Source organism: Myotis nattereri, assembly GCF_964212035.1.
Source record: "Myotis nattereri genome assembly, chromosome: 16".
In the NCBI taxonomy this organism is placed as follows: domain Eukaryota; kingdom Metazoa; phylum Chordata; class Mammalia; order Chiroptera; family Vespertilionidae; genus Myotis; species Myotis nattereri.
The window spans coordinates 16,982,881-17,003,975 of NC_138091.1; the positions used below are offsets into that span (position 1 = coordinate 16,982,881).

The 21,095-nt window shown below is 58.5% G+C and overlaps 5 protein-coding genes across 6 annotated transcripts; all 5 read right to left on the reverse strand.

The window, feature by feature from the left end:
- Positions 1 to 62: 62 nt before the first annotated feature.
- Positions 63 to 3,548, reverse strand: FGF11 (fibroblast growth factor 11; the record flags this gene model as incomplete). The annotated part of the gene is made up of 5 exons (XM_081109686.1): positions 63 to 133; positions 398 to 596; positions 1,312 to 1,415; positions 1,616 to 1,726; positions 3,356 to 3,548. 5 exons carry the CDS (start codon positions 3,546 to 3,548, stop codon positions 63 to 65), a joined length of 678 nt encoding a protein of 225 aa, XP_080965812.1.
- A 1,918-nt stretch (positions 3,549 to 5,466) lies between these two features.
- TMEM102 (transmembrane protein 102) lies at positions 5,467 to 7,303 on the reverse strand. Its single transcript, XM_081109664.1, has 2 exons — positions 6,946 to 7,303; positions 5,467 to 6,862 (listed from the first exon to the last, which is right to left on the reverse strand). Exons 1-2 carry the CDS (start codon positions 7,157 to 7,159, stop codon positions 5,544 to 5,546), a joined length of 1,533 nt encoding a protein of 510 aa, XP_080965790.1. The 5' UTR covers positions 7,160 to 7,303; the 3' UTR covers positions 5,467 to 5,543.
- A 2,212-nt stretch (positions 7,304 to 9,515) lies between these two features.
- Positions 9,516 to 13,548, reverse strand: SPEM3 (SPEM family member 3; the record flags this gene model as incomplete). The annotated part of the gene is made up of 5 exons (XM_081108914.1): positions 9,516 to 12,272; positions 12,363 to 12,762; positions 12,883 to 12,972; positions 13,198 to 13,259; positions 13,411 to 13,548. 5 exons carry the CDS (start codon positions 13,546 to 13,548, stop codon positions 9,516 to 9,518), a joined length of 3,447 nt encoding a protein of 1,148 aa, XP_080965040.1.
- A 978-nt stretch (positions 13,549 to 14,526) lies between these two features.
- Positions 14,527 to 16,242, reverse strand: SPEM2 (SPEM family member 2; the record flags this gene model as incomplete). The annotated part of the gene is made up of 3 exons (XM_081108915.1): positions 14,527 to 15,761; positions 15,890 to 15,947; positions 16,105 to 16,242. 3 exons carry the CDS (start codon positions 16,240 to 16,242, stop codon positions 14,527 to 14,529), a joined length of 1,431 nt encoding a protein of 476 aa, XP_080965041.1.
- A 1,335-nt stretch (positions 16,243 to 17,577) lies between these two features.
- SPEM1 (spermatid maturation 1) lies at positions 17,578 to 20,983 on the reverse strand. 2 transcript variants are annotated; one of them, XM_081109673.1, is made up of 4 exons: positions 20,692 to 20,983; positions 20,310 to 20,391; positions 20,154 to 20,214; positions 17,584 to 19,944 (listed from the first exon to the last, which is right to left on the reverse strand). In XM_081109673.1, exons 2-4 carry the CDS (start codon positions 20,337 to 20,339, stop codon positions 19,217 to 19,219), a joined length of 819 nt encoding a protein of 272 aa, XP_080965799.1. In that variant the 5' UTR covers positions 20,340 to 20,391; positions 20,692 to 20,983; the 3' UTR covers positions 17,584 to 19,216. The 2 variants fall into 2 exon arrangements, with proteins under 2 accessions (XP_080965798.1, XP_080965799.1); XM_081109672.1 differs by having other exon boundaries at positions 17,578 to 19,944; positions 20,310 to 20,929.
- Positions 20,984 to 21,095: the final 112 nt, after the last annotated feature.

Sequence of the window (21,095 nt, forward strand, 5' to 3'; positions counted from 1 at the left end):
ACAGGCTGTGGCCGTGGCTAGACCGGTGCAAGTGCAGGAGTGTCCAGTCCAGGGTCTATATTTCAGGGGGCAGGGGGACTGGAAGGAGACGTCTCGGGGACACTGTGGAGAGAAGGCTCCCGGTACATGGCCACTGTGAAGGGGAGAGAGGAGCAGAAAGGAGAGTTAGGCACAGAGAGACCTCGGCAGAATCAGAGCTCTGAAAGGGCTCCCTTCCCCTATAGTCATCCTCTGAGAACCCCAACCCCATAGGAGAACTCCCCAAACCCCCAAAGGCCAAAGTCTTCCTGGCTTGGTCCTCCTCACACTTGTAGCCCCTGAGATGCGTGTCACTAAATGTCCATGTCAAGGTCAATACCCTTCCACGTGGCCCCCATTTTCTCCAGTCCATACTCACCCTCCAGGAGCTTGGGCACAAAGTGGGCAGCTGCCTTGGTCTTCTTGACTCGATTTCCCTTCATGACTCGGCCCTCTTTGTCCAAGCCTAGGTACCAGGCCCGGCCAGAACGGCACTGACGGTAGAGAGCAGAGGCGTACAGGACATAGTAATTCTCAAAGACACACTCCTTAAAGCGACACTCAGCTGTGAAATGTTGCTGAGGAGACCAAGACCCAGGAAGGCACACACAGACAAAGACACAAAGAGACACATCACTGGACAGAAGGGAGCCCTGGGAAGAACAAGCCAAAATATAATCCATACATTTCAGGCTGGGGGGGCCAACTTCTGATCCAAGTGGGAACTGGGAGGAAGTAAGGACAAGGAAGAGTCTGGTAGGCCCCTGAGGGTGAGGACTAGACCAGCGGTTCTCCACCTTCCTGACGCCGCGACCTTTAATACAGTTCCTCAGGTTGTGGGGACCCCCAATTTCATTGTTACAAATTGAATATAATTAAAGCATAGTGATGAGTCACAAAAACAATATGTAATTATATATGTGTGTTCCGATGGTCTTAGGCGACCCCTGTGAAAGGGTCGTTCGACCCCCAAAGGGGTCCCGACCCACAGGTTGAGAACCGCTGAACTAGACTCTCCACTCTATTCCCAGCTCTGACCAGGCCCTATCCTGAAGGACTCTGGGGCAGTGAGTGATAATGAAGCCTGGAAGGGGTAGGAAGAGAAATGGGGGCCCTGAAAGGCTGAAGGGGTTGGACAGTCAAGAAGCCTGGGGGGTATCTGGAGGGCAGTAAAGACAGGACACCAGCAAGCGCTGGTGTGGGAGGGAGTCCTGAACCGTAACATAGCTGTAGCTGAGAAAGGTGTAGCTGGGGAATCTGCAAACCCCGAGCCACTCAGCCTCGTCGTCTCACCGAGCTGTAGAGCAGCCCCTCAGCATTCATGGCCATGTAGTGACCCAGCTTGGCACTCTGGATGGTAACCACACGGAGCCCCACGGGGATCAGATTAAAGTGGGCTGGGGATGGAGAGAGGGGGCATCAGTACCCCAGGCCTTGCATCCCCATCTGAGCCCCCCCCCCCCCCATCCTAGCTTCACTTCCTCCCTTGGGAGTCAAAGAGGCCCACTGTAAACAGAAACTCAAGCAGGCATGGGATTGCCCTAGTCTCCTAGCCCCTCTAGCCCCTTCCCACCCAGGGGCCGGCTTCCCCTCTCACTGAAAGAGCTGGTGTCCTCTGGGGTTCCCTGGATGCTCCCGTCGGGGTTTGCCTGGAGGTAGAAACCCTGGCGGCAGAACAGCTTGGTGACGATGCCTTTAAGTTGAGGCTCTAGAGAAAGACACATTCATCTTTAAAAACGATATCTCTGTTCCCCAAAACATTCCGACACTTGGTGGGATCAGAGGGGGGAAAAGAAGGGAGAGGGGAGGGGAGGAATAGAGTGCTAGGGCCCCGGCTCTCCGACCCTCCAGGAAAGCTCTCTCCCCCCTCGCCTGGGTTCCTGAGGAGGCTGAGGTGTGGGTCCCTCCTGCTGCCTCTAACCACCGGCTTTCAGTGTCATGTATTGAAATGAATTGAAATGGATTAATTCCTACTCCACAGCTCAACCAGAACAGGGGTGGAGGGAGAGAGGAGGCAGGGCACAGGTTCATCAAAAAGCAGAGGGAGACAGGCAGGGCTGCGGAAGTGACATTGTGTTTGCGAATGTGGGGGGCCGCAAGGTGACCACAGGGTAGGGGCGCCCCCTCAAGAGTGGGGGTGCGACTGGGCCTGACGCTGACTCAGCACCTGCTGCTGCTGCTGCTCCCTTGGCACGGGCCTCGCCTTGGCCCAGCGCCGGCCAGTCTGACACTGACCCACTGTCTGTACCTGTCAGTCCGCTGGCTCGGGGGCCCAGGCCTCCCCGAGGCTCAGCCTTTCCCCTTCAGCCAGGTAACCCGCCTGGGGTGGGGGGCGCCCGGGACCAAACCTAGGAAAAGGGGGAGGTGGGGAGGCAGGGTGAGTCACGTGGCGGCCGGGTCGCACTCAAAGGGTGGGCTGCGGACCGTACCACTGCGGCGGGCCGGCGGCGGGGGGGGGGGCGCGGGAGGAGGGCGCGAGGGGCTCACCCTATCCGAGCTGGGAGCGGGCGGGAGCAGGGCCAGAGGGACTCCCTGCCTGTGGCACCTGGACGGGACCACGCGCGAACCCGCACAACTCTCCACGCCGGTCGCTTGCTGTCGGCCGACTTCCGCGTACCCCCTCGTAGGTGGTACGACCCCCAGCCTCCGAGCGGGTCTCCCGCGGGCCTGGTACCGTGTCTGAGTTCCTCGCAGCAGAGGGTCCCCTGAGCTCGTGGGGCCCGGTTTCGGAGTCTCGTGGAGGGTCATGGGGGGAACCCAGCTCCTCTCCTGAAGCTCAGGTCAAGGGGGGAGGGCGCACAGAGGGGCGGCTTGGCGAGGGAGCTGCAAGGACACCCAGGGGAGAGCTGGGGAGATTGGCGCTGAGCCAGGCCAGCTCGGCCAGGAGGAACCGAGCCAAGACGTGGAGGAGCGGGAGGAGCGGGAGGAGCGGGGTGGGGGCGGGGCCGCCGGAGCCGCAGAAACTCTCGGGGTGACCCAAGCGTCCGGAGCCCCCAGGCCCCTCGGCTGTGGATGGAAAGAATCGCGAGAGCCTGCACGTAGGCGAAGGGCTGTGGGGGTGGGGATCGGGGGTGGGGGTGGGGGAAGAGCAGGAGCCACGAGGCTTGGGGCGCCAGACTGAGCCCCTCAAGCCTTCGCCTTGCCCTCAAAAGCAAGGAGACTCGGGGTTACGGGCAACAGAGGAGGGAAACTGAGGCAGGGACTGGCAGAGACTTTGTGGTCCACCCCCTTTCACTTCCCGGGAGCCTCCCTCAGTCGGGCTCCATTCTCCAGAGCCCCTCATCTCGACCTCCCGGGCAGAGACCCCCGTCCCGGACACCCCGCCCCAGCCACTCACCGGGGCCGCGGTCCAGCCGCGCGGGCCGCCCCCCGCACAGTCGCACCTTGGACAGCAGGATGAGGAGCTGCTTCTGGCAAAGGGACTTGGTGCCGCGGGGACACACGCGCCGCTGCGCCGACACCGGCCGGCTGCCCCCGGGCTCGCGGACCTCCCGCTTCTGCCTGATCAGGCTACTGGCCAGCGCCGCCATGGCGCCCCGGGAGGAGACACCCCCAAACCAGCAGGCGCTGGGAGCGCGCTGGTCTCCCCCGGAGAAGCCCGCTCACCACGGCATGCTCTGGACGCTCTTCCCCGACTCACCGCCCCACCCACCGGACCTTAGGGACAAGCCTCAGCCCCCCCCCCCCCCCCCCAGCGTCGGCTCTCACCCTCGGGCCCCCTTGCTAGCTCCACTGGATCCAGCAGCCTATGTACCTCTCAGGCAACCCACCCTGGGTTTTTGTCCCCTCCCCTGCTCTCCAGTATCTCTGTCCCCACTTACCCTATCCCAAAGTCACAACCCTCAACATTTCCAATACGTGGTTCCAACATCCCCAGGCATCTTTTCACCCTATTTCAGGGCCCCTGAACTCCTGCCAAATCCACTTTTATAATCTCAAGGATGTGGATCCTTAGCTTTGGGAATATTAGCTCACCCCACCCCTGCTGGGGCCCTGCCAGTGTCAGGGCAGAACCCAACTTTGCCACCCTCGAAGTGAAGAGGATCTCCCACGTTTCCCCACTGAAATCCCCCCAAACTATGTCTGGGAATATCCAGGCTGTTCCTGTTCAGTGAGAACGGGTTATCAGACTCCGTCTAGACAATACCTTTTTTCCCTCTCACCGAGCCACCCCCATTTCTAGTGGCTCAGGGTTCAAATTGCTGAGCCCATGTTACCCTCCACTATTTTTGAAGTCACCTCCAAATCCACCCTTCCTGGTGGATACACCAGGTAGGTGTCTGGGGGCCCTCTGTCAACCTGGAAATAAGGAGCATCCGTTTTGGTGGTGGTTTTTTTTTTTTCCTCTGGCCGCCCCTTAATTTCCTCAGGAACAGCTGGTGCTGTTTAGATCCCACCCCCTCCAATCCAACCAGCCCCGCAAAAGAGTGCGCTCATGTCACCAGTTCCCAAATGTGAACAGGCCCCCTACAAGTCTGAGCGCATCACTGCTACAGGGCTTCCTCCTCCTCCCTGGGACTACCTATAGCAACCCCCCTTTCCCCGACGCCCCTCCACCTGTCCTGTCTTGTAGATCCCGCGACGGGTGGTGCTGGCCCGGGTTCCAGGCTCCTCCCTCCCTGTCCCCCGCAAACGGAGCTTCCCTCCACGCCTGGCTAGGCGTCCTGGGCCCCCGGAAGAGTGAAGGTGTCCCCGCAGAGCGCCCTGGTCCGGCAAAATCAGAGCACGGCCTGGCGGCTGGACCAAGTGCAGCGGCGGTAGAGGCGGCAGCAGTAGCAGCAGCGACAGTGGGAAGCTGAGGCGGCCGCGGCAATCGCAACCGCAGCTCGCGCTTCCCCAAGAGCCAGCCTGGGGGCGGGGCGGGGGGCGGAGACGCCAGGAAAAGGGGGTTAAGTTGGGCGGTAGGAACCCTGGGGTTCCTTAGAGGCAGGGAGTGGGGATGAACTTAGAGGCAGGGCCGCATATCTGGGTGTTCAGAGGAGGAGGAACCAAGGTGACTCCATTGAATGGAACCCTGGATGAGGGGAGGGAGATGGGGCTTAAGATCAATGGAAGGGTGAGCACCCAGAGAGTGAAGGGACCCTCCGGCCCAGGATGGGAGGACAGAACTGACTGAGGAAAGTGGAGGTAATAACTGAAGAGACTGGGGGGAGGGAGTCGAGATCTAGCTTGGGGCGAAATCCGGCCTCCTTAATATGATTGCTTTTGTGTGAGACGAATTGGTCTGTCTCTGATCTCCATACCGCTCTCCTTTCCACTTATCCTCCCCCTCCCGCCTATAGACTCCGAAGAGACCGTAAGAATTGGGGGAAGATAGTTGCTAGAGGCTATACTAGGGCAAGAGGGATGCTGGCCACAGGTTTGGAGAGCAGAGAAGCCAGACGGGAAAGACCTGTACCCGGGATGGAGCGCGAGGCGAGTGGAATGATGGGGAGGAACCGCAAGGATGCCTTCTTGAACGGAATTTTGGGTCCAGGGTGCTCAGTGTCTCCCAAGTGAGGGACTTTCCATGCTGGTAGAAGTCCTTAATGGGCCCCGCCTCCCACACCAGCTAAGCCGCCCCCCTTGCGCGCAGTCTTGGCCTCCTCCACCGTGGCGCACAGGGCCCGGGCAGGGTCCCCACGAAGCCGGGCCAACGCCATAAGCAGCGCAGCCGCGCTGTCCCCTGCCCAGAGCTTTCGGCCGCTCAGAAAATAGTGGGGCAGAGTCCCGGCCTCGAGCGCACGGCTCAGCTCATCCAGCAGCCCCAGGCAGCAGGCGCCGGCATTCTCCGGCCGCGCCAGATAGAGCGCAGGCAGCCGCTCGCAAGCCCAGTAGAGCAACGTCCGCAGGAGGTAGGGCGCCGCGGCCCGGGTCCCGGCCACCAGCGGGCGCAACAGCGCCTGGGCCGCCGCGTGCGCTTGCAGCAGCGGGGCGGGTATGAGCGCCTTGAGCGCCAGCTCCTGGCGGGCGAAGCACAGCTGCCAGCCGGAAGCGCCCGGCCGCTCTGGGTCCCCGCCCGGCACCAGGTAGAAGGACGACGACTCGGAGGCCAGCGGGCCGGCCCACGAGTGGCTCCGAGCCCCCTCGGGCCAGCCATTCACGGACACCACGGGGATCAGGTCGAAAAGCAGGAGACGGCGTGGGGGCCCTGGAGTAGCCAGGAGGATGGTGGTGAATCCCGCGTGGCGGGCTGCGTGGACCAAGAGCGGGGCACCAGGGACCGGGATCAGGGACTCGGCGACCTCAGCCAGCACAGCAAAGAACCACGCAGCCACCTTGGCCGGGCACAGTGTGGGCCACGCCTCCGGAGCCTCCGACAGCGGCGGTGCAGGACTCTCCGCGGTTGCTTTGGTGACGTCACCACCCAGTTCTTTGGGGGATGCGGGAAAGCCGAGGTCGGTTACATCTGGCCGAGGCGACTCGGGCCCCGAACGGTTACTAGGTGATTTTTCCAAAGACACGTGCGGGTCCAGCTCGGTGACGTCACCGGGCGGTTGGTCCACGGAGCTTTGCTGATCCTGGGGACTTTGTTCGCTTTCGGTGCGGGGGACCGAGCCGCGTCCTCCTGGGACTGGGGGTCCCAGGCAGTCCTGCCATGCCTTTCGCACCGAGCTTCCCTGCATCAATTCCGGGAGGCAGAGCCGGGCATAACAGGATTCCATGTCCAGCTGCAACTCCTGCCCGATGCCATCGAGAGAAAACACGGGCACCAGCAGGGTGAAGCCGGCGTCGTAGTGAGGCCCCCGGGCATAGGGGCCTAGGGGTGAAGGCCCCAGATCCACGGAGCCCTCGCGAATCCCGCCACGAAGCAGCAAGAGCTCTGCTTGGGGCGGAAAACGGGGGTCTCGGCGGTGAACCAGACCTACGGGAAGAGAAGGGATTGTGATACGCAACTCCGGGGCGGGGCTGAGCTGCGCGTTTCTGAAGCCGGGGAGGGTTACTCACCGAGTAAAGAAAAAACAAAGTCCTTGGCCCGGAGGAGGTCTGGGCCCGTCTTGGGCCCGTCTCTCCAGCTCTCCTGCACTCCTAGCTCCTGGATGAGCTGGGTCAGTTCCTGGAGCTGCGCTCCGGAGCAGAAGTCGATGTCCGTGAGCGGGCGGGCTGGGGCCGGGGGCGGCGGGCCCCACCAGGGGGCACTCCCCCAGACCGCGGAAGCCATGCGGCTCTATGGTTTGGGGCCGGGGAACGACACAGACGAGAGGAAGCCTAGACCGGCCAAAAGGCACCTCCGCCCTTCTCTCTTTCCGAGGCCGACAGAGTGCCTCAGGCAGGTGCGCCAACAGGTCTGCAGATAAAGGGCTGTGAGTTCCGTCTTGAAAACGAACAAATAAAGACCTCCTCTGCCCTTGCCCTTGCTCCTATTCTGGTCCCCGCCCCATGGGCCGGTTCACCGGACTCACCCCTCCTTCGGCACGTGATAGCCCTCCGGCGTCCCTGTCTACCTCCCCGGACCTCTTTTTCGGAAAAGGCTTAAGGTCTGCGGCTTCCCTAAGGGGCAACTGCAAGAGTTGGGAAGAAAATGGCTAAAGCAATCCAACAGGTAGCTTCTTCCTGCGGCCCGCAGGGCCACGCCCCGAAATCCAGCCTCGCCCCTTTCTAGGAGCCGGCCAGGTGGCTCGGGCCGCCCCGCCTCTGTCAACACTCCCTTCGCTCTTTTCAGATCTCGCGCTGTCCGGGGAGTTGCAGTTGTTCCGTTACCAGAGCGATGGGGCTACGCCCCCACATCCTTCACTGTTCCTCTGAAGGGCCTGGTTGGAGTTGGAGTTTCTATGGAGATAAACTGTTCCGTTTCCAAACCCAGGTCAGCCCCACACAAACATTCCTTGGAGTTGGAGCAGAAGGGTGATAGGATATATCTAAATAGCAAACAGTAATGGTGGACACACCTCAGGGATTGGGGAGAAACAGGGGCCCCTCTATCCCATGTGAGTAGCGGAGCCTTGGTCATGTAGGTCTAGAAGGGTTCTTCCATGTACTTATAACTGCATCTTGGAGATGAGACTGCGTCCTAGAGAGGCTGCACATGACTTGCCCAAGGTCAGAGCCGAGCCAGAGAGGTGTTAGAAAGGAACTCCCCTTGGAACCGGTGGTAGTCGTGTGAGGCAAGAACACACAGGTGGTGACCCAGGAGTGGACATCTGACTCGGGGAGGGGACATATTAATGATACCCACCTCGCCAAAACCGGTTTGGCTCAGTGGATAGAGCGTCGGCCTGCGGACTGAAAGGTCCCAGGTTCGATTCCGGTCAAGGGCATGTACCTGGGTTGCGGGCATATCCCCAGTGGGAGATGTGCAGGAGGCAGCTGATCCATGTTTCTCTCTCATCGATGTTTCTAACTATCTCTCTACCTTCTTCTCTGTAAAAAATCAATAAAATATATTAAAAAAAAATGATACCCACCTCAGTTACACATGTGTGGTGACGGGAAAAACACTTTGGAATCTCATACCTGGTGTGTACACAGATGAGTTATCAGAACTGAAAATCAAATCCAGAGGAAACTCCCAGTTGGACGGGGGGGGGGGGGGGGGGGCAGAGCAAAGGGAAATTATGGGGAAGAAAATTGTTTTCAGTTACCAATGCTTTCAGGGACGAAGCTTAAGTCCAGGATGACAAGGGAGCCAGAATAACGGGACAAAAGTTAGGACACCAGGGACAGGCTTACAGATCAGACCTATGCATTGCTGGACCAGGACTTCTTACATACCCTTTCCCCTGGGGACTATCTCTGGAGTGATAGCCCATGGGCAAGAGAATTAAACAAACACCTAGAAAAATTAGAGGCCTGTAAAGGAAGGGACTCTCAGAATCCAGAGCTCAATTTGGGAAGCCCAGGTCTCAGGCGTTCCTAGTCACTGACAAAGAGAGCTCTTCTCCCTTAGCAACTCAGAGTCCCAAACACTGCCCAGAACTGGAGAGGCAGGTTTCCATACATCCGGTTGTGACCCAAGAGACCAGATCAAGAAAACTGAAGACTGGGCTCTCTCTCACATTCTGGAATAATCAGGCATCTGGCATCCCTACATCTTACCTCCTCCCCAGAGGCGGCCTCTGAGCCACCCTAAAAAGAATTAAGTTCTCTGGGCTCTGTGGGAGTTTTGAAGAAGCTGGGGATGGGTGACAGGGAAAGGAAAGTGACTCTAAACTCTAAAGCATTACTGCCTAGTCGGATTTTCTGTAATGATGAAAATGTCCTAAATCTGTCCTGTCCAATGTAGTAGCCACTAGCCACCCATGTCTATTGAGCACTTGAAATGTAAATAATGAAACAGAAAAACAATTTTAAATTTTAATTAATTTACATTCTAAAAGCCATGGATAGCTAATGGCTAGTGTGTTGGAAAATGCAGCTCCAGGGCCTTGGGGATCATGGGTTTAGCTCTGCAGCTTTGGAGGAGAAGGGGCAAGTATAGGTCCAGCTCCCATCAGACCCTGAGAGTGGCCAGTGTCGGCAGTGGGGCTGGGGTGGATGTCCTCAATCAATCACAGAACATTTCTCTCGCCTCTTTATTCCTAATGCACCTTGGTCCCCTCTTTTTCCGAGGGCCTCATTACACACTGATATCCCCACTCAGCGTTCTCCGCTGAGTTGCTGGGTGCCTCTTGGCGAAGGCGCCTGGAAGATAGAGCTTCACACTTGTCTCTGCCCGTTCCGAACTGCCTCTGGCGGGCATCAAAGACCACATGCCCTACCCGGCTGCCTGCCCCAGCGCAGTGAGTCTTCACGTTGGTTTTGGGAGGCATAGCCATCTGGTGATAGTTCTGGCTAGCTGGAGGAGCTGTATCCACAGGACGGTACACCCATTCTTGGCCACCTACTCGATGGGAGGATGGTTGTAACTCAATCAATACAGGTACCTCTGAGAAGGTTTGCAGGTCACTGTAGATCACCTGGGCCTTGGAAGGGCAGGAGTGCTGACAGAGTGGGTCAGGAGTCCGTGGGAGATGCTGCTCGGCATTCTTCCGAGGAGTCTCCTCATATACAAATGACTTTGTCGAGGGCAGCGAGGACTTTGGAGTCTGAGAGGGACCCAAGACTTGGACAGAGTTAGTACCTAGAGCAAGGTCTGGGTTCTTGTGGAAGTCAGGATTTGGGATAAGGCATGAGTCCTTGTGGAGGCTTGATTCCTTGTTAAGGCCGTGAGTCGTGGGGAGGCCAGAGTCTTGGGTAAGGCGTGGGCCCTTCTGTGGGCCAGGATCTTGATTAATTCCTGCGTTCTTGTGGAAGTTAGGGTTTGGAATATGATCTAGGCTCCTGTGAATTCCAATATCTTGGGCAAAGCCACATTTCTTTTTTGCTTCATTGGCTTGGATAAGGCCTGGATTCATATAGGGGTCAGAATCTTTAGTCAGGCCTAGATTTCTGTAGTCTCCTGAGTCTTTGGTGAGGCCTGAGCCCTTATGGAAGCCACAGGTTTGGACAAGGCCTGGGCTTTTGTAGTGGCCAGATTCCTGGCCTGAGCTCTTGTTTACTTCAGAGTGTTTGGCAAGGCATGGGCTCTTCTGTGGGCCAGAATCTTGGGTAAGGCCTAGACTTCTGGAGACTCCCCAATCTTGGGCATTACCTGTACTCTTGTAACCTCCAGAATCTTGAGAAAGGCCTGGGCTGTGATGGAGGCCAGTTGTTTGGGAGTGATCTTGACTTTTGCAGAGTACAGTCTCTTGCACAAAGCCTGAGCTCCTCTGAATGTCAGAATTTTGGAGAAATGTTAGGTTCTTATGGAGGCCAGAGGGTTGGGTGAGACATGGGCTCCTAAGAATACCTACATTTTGAGGTGGACCTAGGCGCTTTTCAGGGCCAGACTCTTGGGTAATTAGATTCTTGCGAAGGCCAGAGTCGTGGGCAGGCCCTGAACTCTTGCAGAGATGAGGATGTTGGGTAAGGCCTGGCAGCTTTTTTAGGCTTGGATCTTGATCGAGGCCTGGGTTCTTGGAAACTCTAACGTCTTTTGAAGGGCCTGGGGTTCTTAGGAGGCCAGAGTCTTGGGTGAGGCCTAGTCTCTCATGAAGTTCAGAAGATTGGGGTTGGATTGGGGGTTGGAAAATGGTGGAGAACTGGGAAGGGATGGGAAACTGGGAAGAGGGTATCGAGATTGGAGGTAAGGTGGGGGTTTGTGTTGAGGTGGAAGGCTTCACCTGGTGGTTGGTAGATTGTTGAAGAACAAAGGATCTGGGAGAAACAAGAGGGAGAGAAAGAGTGCATGGTGGAGGAGCAGTGTACATTGAATTCTGGACACTGGTGGGAGAATGAAAGCAAGGTTGAGAAGGTGAATCATCCTTGGAGTAGACCAGGAATTTGGGATAGACTGGAGGCTGGGAGTCTGTTTCTTTCCCCTCAGAATTGCAAGGATGGAAGCTGCGGTAAGGGAAGGTCTTAGGCTGTAAGAACTTGTCTTTGGCATCATTTGAGTTATTCCATCCCATATTCTCCAACTCCAGGTAACCTACTGTGGATCCTGTGGAGGTGTTGGCAGTATCCCCACTAAGTTGCTTCGATGTTTGCTCGACTTTACCAGAGTGTATCAGGCCCTCTCTGTCTTGGGGCCTGGAGAGGGTACCCAAGTCCTTTCTGGAATACCCAGTGTTCTGGGTGGGGCACCCATAGAATAAGTTCTTCTTTACCATGGGGGTAGCATAGATCACATGGCCAGTGGAGAGGTCTTGATTGAAGACAGTCAGGGTAGAGGGAATAGGAGTTAGGCTGTGGGTAAGGGTGGAGGTAGGGGTAGGAGTAGGAACTGGAGTGGTAGTTGGGGCCATGACCAGTGCTGGGGCAAGGACTGAAGCAAATTTTGGAACAGGGGCTGGGGCAGGAGTAGTAGCAAGGGCAGAAGTTAGAGGAGGGTCTGGGGCAGAGGGTGAGGGAGGGACCAACGTGTGGGCATGGGTATAGGTTAGATGAGCAGGGTCGCTGGTTGGGGTATGGACTGTTAGATGCTCAAGTATGTAGTCCATGGAGTGGCCTAAGGCACGCGAGGAAACCTTGGCTGGGGCCTGGGCCAGGGTGTGGGCTGAGGCATGCTCAGGGCCGTGGGCCTGGGTGCCAGTATGCTCAGGGGTGCAGACTATGGAGTGGACCTGGGCCTGGGTGGAGGTGTGCTCAGAGGGGTGGACTGGGGGGCGGGTCTGGGCCTGGGTAGGGGTGTGCTCAGAGGGGTGCACTGGGGGGCAGATCTGGGCCTGGGTGGGGGTGTGCTCAGGGGGTCGGGGGCAGGTCTGGGCCTGGGTGGGGGTGTGCTCAGGGGGTTGGACTGGGGGGCAGATCTGGGCCTGGGTGGGGGTGTGCTCAGGGGGTCGGGGTTGGGGGCAGATCTGGGCCTGGGTAGGGGTGTGCTCAGGGGGTTGGGGTTGGGGGCAGACCTGGGCCTGGGTGGGGGTGTGCTCAGGGGGTTGGGCTGGGGGGCGGATCTGGGCCTGGGTGGGGGTGTGCTCAGAGGGGTGCACTGGGGAGCAGATCTGGGCCTGGGTGGGGGTGTGCTCAGGGGGTCGGGGTTGGGGGCAGATCTGGGCCTGGGTGGGGGTGTGCTCAGGGGGTCGGTGTTGGGGGCAGATCTGGGCCTTGGTGGGGATGTGCTCAAAGGGGTGGAGTGGGGGGTGGATATGGGCCTGGGTAGGGGTGTGCTCAGGGGGTCGGGGTGGGGGGTGGGTCCGTGTCTGGGCTGGGGCATAATCTGGGGTCTTAGTCTTATTCCCTTGGGGCAAGCAGAGTGGAACCGGATCCAACTTGCTCATCCTGAGAAACTGGGAAGCTGTCTCTTGCCTGCAGAGACAGGTGCCTGGGGCCTTTGAGGCTATGAGTTGAGGGGCCTCCCTAGCTCCCTTCATCCCCTCCTTCCACAGTCCCCTTAGCGTCTCTACGGGAGCCCTGGCGTGTCCATACTGAGGCTTCATCCAGTAGCACCTAGATTCCTTCTCATCATTCGTATCTGGTATGCAGGAGTCAAGCTGGTTAGGGTTCCTGAGCTGGAGGCTTGGACAACGATGGAAGCGGGAAAAGGCTCTTGAGCATAGGTTCTTGGGGTCCACAGAGTAGCGCATAGCCATGGGATGGTTGCCTATAGAGTTGGGTTGCTTGTCTGCAGGGAAAGGTGGGGTAAGACGAAGCCTGAGGTCCTGAATGGCTGAACATGGGGACAGGGACAGAAGAAAGGGGATAGGGCCAAATCCCCTCGAGCCCATGCTGGGGACCACTCACTCACCTTTGGGGAAAAAATGATGGAAAAGAATCCGCAAGGAGCTCTTCAGATGCCTCCAGAGCTGAGGAAGCAGGGGAAGGGAGAGCCCAGAAGTAAGGTGAGCCTTGAAGTCCAACCCTAGCCAGGCCACATCCCAGCAGCCCTCTCACCTCACCCCCTCCCACCTCAGACCCTAGGGCTTCCCCACCCTGGTGCCCAGGCCCCTCCCTGACCAGAGTCACCACATTGATCCCCACGTTGAGCAAGATGAAGCTGCCCAGAATCAGAAGAATCGAGTCTCCTAGGTCCTGGCATTTCTTGGAGCTGGTGCCAGAGCACACTGGGGCTGCGTGGTGGGCTTGCTCACCCATGACCGGGGGTCCCAGGACTACCTGGGCCCCCTGGCCCCCACATACTCACTAGGAGCCAAACTCTTCTGGTGGGGGAGGGGGAGAACGGGGTCATAATGGAACAGGAGGTCACAATGAGGAAGGCGGAGTAAAAGGAAGGCCAAGTGTCATTCCCTGGTAACTGGGTTTGCGTAACCTGAGCCTGGAGAGTCAAATAGGGCCCAGAAGCCAACATCCCCCCCCCCCGGCCCCCCCCGCCCCCCAACATCTCATCCTCATTTTTCCCCCTCATTGCCTGCTGACTCACTCATTCGAACACTCACGCAGCAGCCCATCCCCTTCTGAAACTATGAAGACCATGGCCTCATTGCCCTGGGGAAAGCCAGGCCGAAATCCAGAGCCTTGCCTTCTTCCTGCCCTTTGCGAGGCTGCAGGCCTGGATCTACCCCGACCGATGTGGAACCACCACGTCTGGAATCTAACCTCAGCTTCTTACGTGGGGCGGAGCCTCTGAGTCCCCTCTGGGGACAGAAAGAGCCTCACACAGAGCAGGTGCCCGAAGACCAATGGTCTGGAGCAGGGGTCCTCAAACTACGGCCCGCGGGCCACATGCAGCCCCCGAAAACATTTATCCGGCCCGCCGCGTGTTTTTGTCGCCGCTGCCTGTTGCTTAGCAGCCGACTAGTTTTTTTTAAAACTATAGTCCGGCCCTCCAACGGTCTGAGGGACAGTGAACTGGCCCCCTGTTTAAAAAGTTTGAGGACCCCTGGTCTGGAGTCTGCAGCGGCAAGATCTGCTGAGAGCCCTGGCGCAGGACCAGGAGGGCCCCTGCCCCACGGGGAGCCTCATGCCAAGCACAGCGCTTCTCATTTCGGGAGCTGAGGGCAGGGATCCAGGCTGGCAGAAGAAGTGGCGCGTCCCAGCCACAGACCACACAGGGTTTCCTGGACTCTGCTGCTCTTTATTCCTCTTTCAGGGCCTGCCCCACCGCCCCACCGGTCAGTTCGGTTTCCCAGCCCGGCCCCTGTGCAGCGAGGGCCTGGAGGCCGAGGTGGAAGGTGGCGGCAGCGAGCTGGCCCTCGCTCTGTTCTCCTGCACCTGCCGCTTCAGCTCCAGGCTGTCGTACACCTGGTGATTGGCATTGCCCCCTGGGCTCCGGCTGAGTGGCATGAAGGTGATTGGGGGCGGCTCAGGAGTCTGGGGTTCAGGCAGGGCCTGGCTGGGAGCCAGGGTCCGTTGGTATGAGACCTCGCCCAACACAGTGAGGGAGGCAGATGTCGTCAGGGGGTGCTGAGTGGGGAGGGCCTCAGCCCATTCAGCTGCCCGGCGCCGGACCTCATGGGGGTCCCGGGAGGTGTAGCTCAAGTGTCCTGTGGACGGGTAAGGGCTGTGGCTGTACGCATGGCCGGGGAGGCTCCGGCGGTGGGCCTGTGGGGAGCAGTACTCCCGGGCCTCGGGCCGGCAGCTCCGGGCCATCAGGGCGGATGGAGGCTCGGAGGCCTCCAGGCCACGCCGCCGCTGATCCCAGCAGTCATACAGGAGCTGGCCCCTTGATTGGTAAGGGCTGTGCCCCCCATGGGCCCAGGAGGGGTTGGGAGGCAGCCGGTGGGGAGGTGGAGGGGGCAAGGGCCACTGCTCAGCCTCCATGTTGCCCCAGGCGCGGGACTGCGAGCGGTGGAGCCCATAGCACTGCAGCCTCAGCTCTGACTTGGCCTCCACGCGCTTGGGCATGCGGCGCAGCTCAGGGGCCTGGTAGATGGAGGGTGGTGGCAAGCTGGCCAGGATCCCGCCCTGGCGGCCCCACAGCCTCATGTGGGAGGGCAGCCCCATCCGATGGCGCGGCCCGCCCCAGCCCCACGGCGGGGACTTGGGATGGGGGAAGGACAGGTTGTTGTCGTCCTCCAGAAAGGAGTCCGGGTCCTCCTGGTCAAAGATGGGTTTTGGCCTCAGCCGTGACCTCCTGTGTCTGTGAGGTGGGCTGTGGAAGAGCGTGCAGGTTGCGGGGAATTGTCTGTGGTTCCTCCGTCTCTGCTGGTAGCCGTAGTGGGGGCGGCGGTGGGGGGGGCGGCGCGGGCGGCGGCTGCGCTTGCGGGGATGGTGATGGGAGGAATCCGAGAAGCAGGAGGGCCGGGTCACCTGCACTTCGACAGGGTCCAGGGCGCAGTGGATGTGGATGTCTTGGGCCTTGGCTGGGGCGTCTTTGGGGGGACTTTTACAAGCCTGCAAGATTGCATCTGGGGAACGCAAGAGTCCGTGAGGGCAGGGCAGTTGTCGGCTGGGAACATGGGGGCTTGTCTTTCTTGGGCTGTGGTGGTAGCAGGGGTGTGGGGGTGTCCCCTCCCTCGCTAGCTGCCTTACTTACTTTTCTGAAGGATCCAATTGATCGTCTTGTCTACGACACTCTGGAGCCCACGCCACATCTGGGGGTGAGGTGGGGTGGGAGTGAAGGCCAAGCTTTCCACCAGCAACCTCCCCCCTCCCCGCCAAGACGGCTCTTGCAGATGGGGGTACAGGCTGAAGCTGGCTCCCACCCTCCGCCCTCTGCGCTCCCAGGGAGGGCCCGCCGCCAGCACTGACCACAGTTGTCAGGTTGATCCCAATGTTGACAAGAATGATGAGGCCCAGGAGCAGGAGGACGAAGTCCTCCGCATCCTGGAGATTTGCTGGGTCTTGATTGCAGTTCCCCAGGGTGTTATGCCAAAGCTTGTTTTCCATGGTGGGGGGGGGGTCCGAGGGCCACCAGGGCCGCACCCCCCCACCGGCCCCGACCCACACTGCACTCATGCCAGGACCGGACCTGGGGACCCTGGCCAGCTGGTGAGGGAGCCGGGTCATAATGAGGCACATGGCAGGAGTCACAGTGCAGAGGCGGCAGCCCCTGGATCCACTCCGCTGGTCCTTGGCTCAGTCCCCAGGTTTCCCAGAGTTCCGTCTGTCCTTTGTCTCCAGGGGAGCTTGCTTAACTCAACACCTGATGCCTGATTTGGCAGTATGGTAGCTACAGTAGTGAGACAGTCTTCCCAGGGATTGAAGCGTGCATAAAGGTTTCCTCTACTAGTATTTCATTGCTCTAAGACACGATGGCAGTTTATGTAGCCTGTTGGTATTTCCCGCCCACACCTACTTGGGGCTAGCTAGCGTCTAGGGCAGCGGTTCTCAACCTTTGGGGGTCGAACGACCCTTTCACAGGGGTCGCCTAAGACCATCGGAAAACACATATATAATTACATATTGTTTTTGTGATGAATCACTATGCTTTCATTATGTTCAATTTGTAACAATGAAAATACATCCTGCATATCAGATATTTACATGACGATTCATAACAGTAGCAAAATTACAGTTAGGAAGTAACAACAAAAATAATTTTATGGTTGGGGGTCACCACAACATGAGGAACTGTATTAAAGGGTCGTGGCATTAGGAAGGTTGAGAACCACTGATCTAGGGTGACTAGATGGATGGGTGACAGCAAGAGTCCCCTCTGAAGTCACCTCACTGTACATTCGTCCTGACCATTTCCCTGTCATACCTCTGGCCCTACCCTAACCATCCTTTCTGGCCAGGGATTTCAGCCCTCGGTGTTGGTGGTCACTGAGCCTATAAGCCCCTTTGCTTCAGAGCAAGACTGGTTTCTACCTTGCTGGGGTTGCTGCCTCTGTCAGGGACCCCCTCCAACCATGGACCTGGTCCTTAACCAATGGCCCTCCCACTGAGCCACCCCTTCAAGTTGAAAAACTGTTAGCTACCACCTTAAGAAAACCACATTATCCCTGGCTGGTTTGGCTCAGTGGATGGAGCATCCGCCTGTGGACTGAAGGGTCCCGGGTTCAATTCTGGCCCGGGGCGGGAGGGGGGGGGGAGCGCATGGCTGGGTTGTGGGCTCGATCCCCAGTGGGGGGTGTGCAGGAGGCAGCCAATCGATGATTCTCTCTCATCATTGATGTTTCTATCCATCTCCCCCCCCTCTTTTCCTCTCTGAAATCAATAAAAAAAAAAATTTTAAAATAAAACATTAATCTCACAAAGCACAAAATAGATGTAATTGTTGATATGACGAAGTTTTTTATTTAAACCAGGTTCATCACTGGTGTCTGTGAAAGGGGTGCCCTGGGAACCACAAGTCATTTGTCTGCACAATAAACTACTCAGCAGAAATAGAGGAACAGCCAGTAGGCATTTTCCATCAAGGCTCCAAACACAGAGTAGGTGCTTGGTACACGCCCCCTGAATGCAGTCAGCTGCAAACGATCGGGGCATTAACCGAATGAAAATGACAGAGAAGCCGGGCGATTCACGGAAGGCCTGTCTGCTCACATTCCCGGAGCCCATCTGGAATGGAGGTGAGGTCCGGCCGCCTCAGCGTGGTGCGCTCACATGGCGCCTCGTTCCCAAGTTGTGTGTGCGCACGTGTGTGTGTATGTGAGTGTGAATGTGTGTAGTCCCAGCTGCTCTCGATGGATGGAATACTCTGGAGAGTTCGCATGGCAAACTAAGGCAGGGGGGAGACTCCGATGGGCGAAGCTGACTCTGGCAATGAGACTCTACCTGCAGAAGCAGGGGGTGAAGCATCTGAGGCCGTGAAGTTGATCCTTGATGTCTGTGTGACCGGCCCCCCCGTCCCCCACCAAACGACCACAAACCAGCTTCCCTCTCTCTCTCTCTCTCTCTCTCTCTTTTTAAATTCTTTTCCAATCACCTCTCTGTCAGGGGATGCACTTGCCTCTCTGAGCTGCTGTCTCCTCGCTTGTGACATGACGATAGGAATCAGAAGAGGGCGGGCACAGCCCGTGAGAGTGTCCCCGGTTTCTCATCCTCTGCTCTAAGCCCGCTTAAGGACACAGGAACTTAAGGTTCTGACTGGGGAACGGTGAGGGCCGGCTGCCTTCCCTCCCCAAAGAAACAAGGGTTGAGCCCTGACCGGTTTTCTCAGTGGTTAGAGCGTCAACCCGTGAAGGGTTGCAGGTTCAAGTCCTGGTCAAGAGCATGTACCTCCACTGCAGGATCCCCAACCCCAGTAGAGGCCCACGTGGGAGGCAGCCAATCAATGTGTCTCTCTTACACCAATGTTTCTCTCTCTCTATCTCTCTCTCTCTCTCTCTCATTCTCTCTCTCTCTCCCCTCCCTCCCTTCCACTCTCTCTGGAAATCAATGGGGAAAATATCCTGAGGTGAGGATTAAAAGGAAATAAATAATTTTTTGAAGAGGAAGAAAAAAGGTTTAAAGATTTAAAAAAGAAGAAGAAAAAGAAATGAGGGCTGAGAGGGAACCACACCTCACCCACAGCTGCAGCCTAAACCGGGGCTCTGGCAGGAACCAGACCACGGAGGGCCCAGACCATGCGGGCGGAGGTCTCCCTTCCAGTGTGGGCTGCCTGGGCATCTGGGGTAGGATTGGCGGGGGCCCTTTCTGGGCACTAAAGAGAACTGGGCGGAGGCAGATGGGAACCGTAGAACCCAGAAGGGCCTGGAAGAGGTCTGAGGACAGGGTTGATAGATTGAGGCCAAGAGGTGGATGAGGGTCCTCAGGGCTCTCCAGGCCCTGTTCCCAAGGAGATCGTTTCCTTAGCAACCAGGGCTTCTAGGAGCTGTGTGGGCCCTGCACTGCTCCCCCTCTCCCGCCAACCCCCCCCCCCCGGGGCTCCAAACCACCACACACCAGCTTCTCTCTGTTTTTTATTCTTCTCCAGTCACCTCTCTGTCAGCGGACGGTATACCCAGTCCTTGTCCTTGGTCGCCCCTCCGGCAGCGTTGGCTCTGGTGGCCATGGGGTAACAGTGGGCCAGAGACTCCACCTCCTGCGTCAGCTCCCGAAGCCGCCGCCTCACGTCAAGGGCGTCATACACTAGGTGGCGTGAGGGGTGCCTCTGGGGGATATCTGGGACAGCTGCTGGACCCTTGGGTGCTGGGGGGTCAGGCGAGCACGGCTCCTGCCCCCCCTCAGCTCCCGCCCGCCCTCCGTTCTTGTGGCACTGTGGGCTGGGGGGCGGGGGGTTCACAGGGTACACATAGGCCTCTAAGCTCATCTCCGACCGCATCTCTCTTTTGAGGGGTCTTCTCTCTACGGTCTCCTGGAAGCGAATGCCCTGGGTGGGCAGCCCCGCAGTGTCCTGGGCCCAGGGATCCCAGAACCCCTGGGCGGATTGGAAGCCGTCCCAGTCCGAGGGGTGATCCCAGTTGTGGGAGCAGATCGCCCCGTGCCGATGAGGGTGCTTCTCCTCGTCGTCGTCGGTGTCGGGGGCCCAGGCTCCTGGGTGGTGGGCACGGTGTGCGGAGCAGCCTCGATGGCGCTGGCGGCGAGTGGGTCGGGGGGTCACGGTCATTTGCACAGGGTCCATGGTGCATCGAAGGTGGACTGCAGGGGGGCTCGGCTTTGAGTGCTGGGTCTTCTTTCTCGGTGAGGATGACTTAGACGCTTCTGTGGGTAGGGAGAGGGGAGAGGCTGCGGGGGACACGGGCGCCTACGGGGCAGAGAGCAGGGTTCGGGGAGAGAAGCTGCACAGCTGTGGCATGTGAGAGGGGAGACTGGGAGGGGAAGGGGCCAGCTGGGGGTCAAGGGCAAGAACATTGGGCATCTGCCCCTCCTCTGCCCTAACCAGCGCCCCCCCCACCCCGGGCTCAGCTTACCTTTCTCAGAAACAATTCTGCAGAACATTTTGTGTAAGAAGAAACGGAGTCTGCGCCAAAGCTGGGGGAAAGGCACGGTGACCCCACGTAGGCCCTGGCCACCAGGCCTGCCCCCCGCCAGCCCGCCGGCACCCTTCCACCCAGCCCTGCCCTCACCAGCGTCACCATGTTGATGCCAATGTTCATGCAGATGATGAGGCCCAGCAGCAACAGGATCGAGTTGCCCAGGTCCTGGCAGCTGTTGGTGTTGGGGCTGTGATATGAGGCGCACCTGGGCCATGGCTGCTCAGCCACAGCCATGGGGGTCCCTAGGACCACCGGGGCCCCTAGACCCCCAACCCACTGTGCCACAGTCCCCAGCAGCCCGCGGGCCTGACCCAGAGGCCCCTGGGGGTAGGCGGGTCACAATGATGCCGGGGCTGCTCCTCACAATGTGCCAAGAGGGAGAGCCCTGGCCCGGGATTAACCCTCTGGCCTGGGCCCACACCGTGGAAGAAACCAACCCCGCACCCTGTATGCCCCTCCTGTGGCCAGCTACCTGGACCAGCTAGCGAGGCCCTCCAGCCTGCCTGGTGTCCACGCCCATCAGCCCATCTGGTCCTTTTCTACACCAGGCTCAGTCCTCTGCACAGACACGGGCCCTAATCTTTTTCTTTTTTCTTTTCTTTTTTTAAAAGAATCCTCATCTGAGGATATGTTGAGAGAGAGAGAAAGAAACATCAATCGGTTGTCCTCTGTACACACCCAGATCAGGGATCAAACCCACCACCTGGATATGTGACCAGGAATCGAACCCGAAACCTTCTGGTGTATGGGACAATGCTCCAACTAACTGAGCCACTGGGCCAGGGTGGGTCCTAATCTTATCTCCCTAAATAGCCCCATTACCATGGCAACCTTACTCAGCACCCACTCCCCTTCAGTGACGAGGCCTCAGAGCTA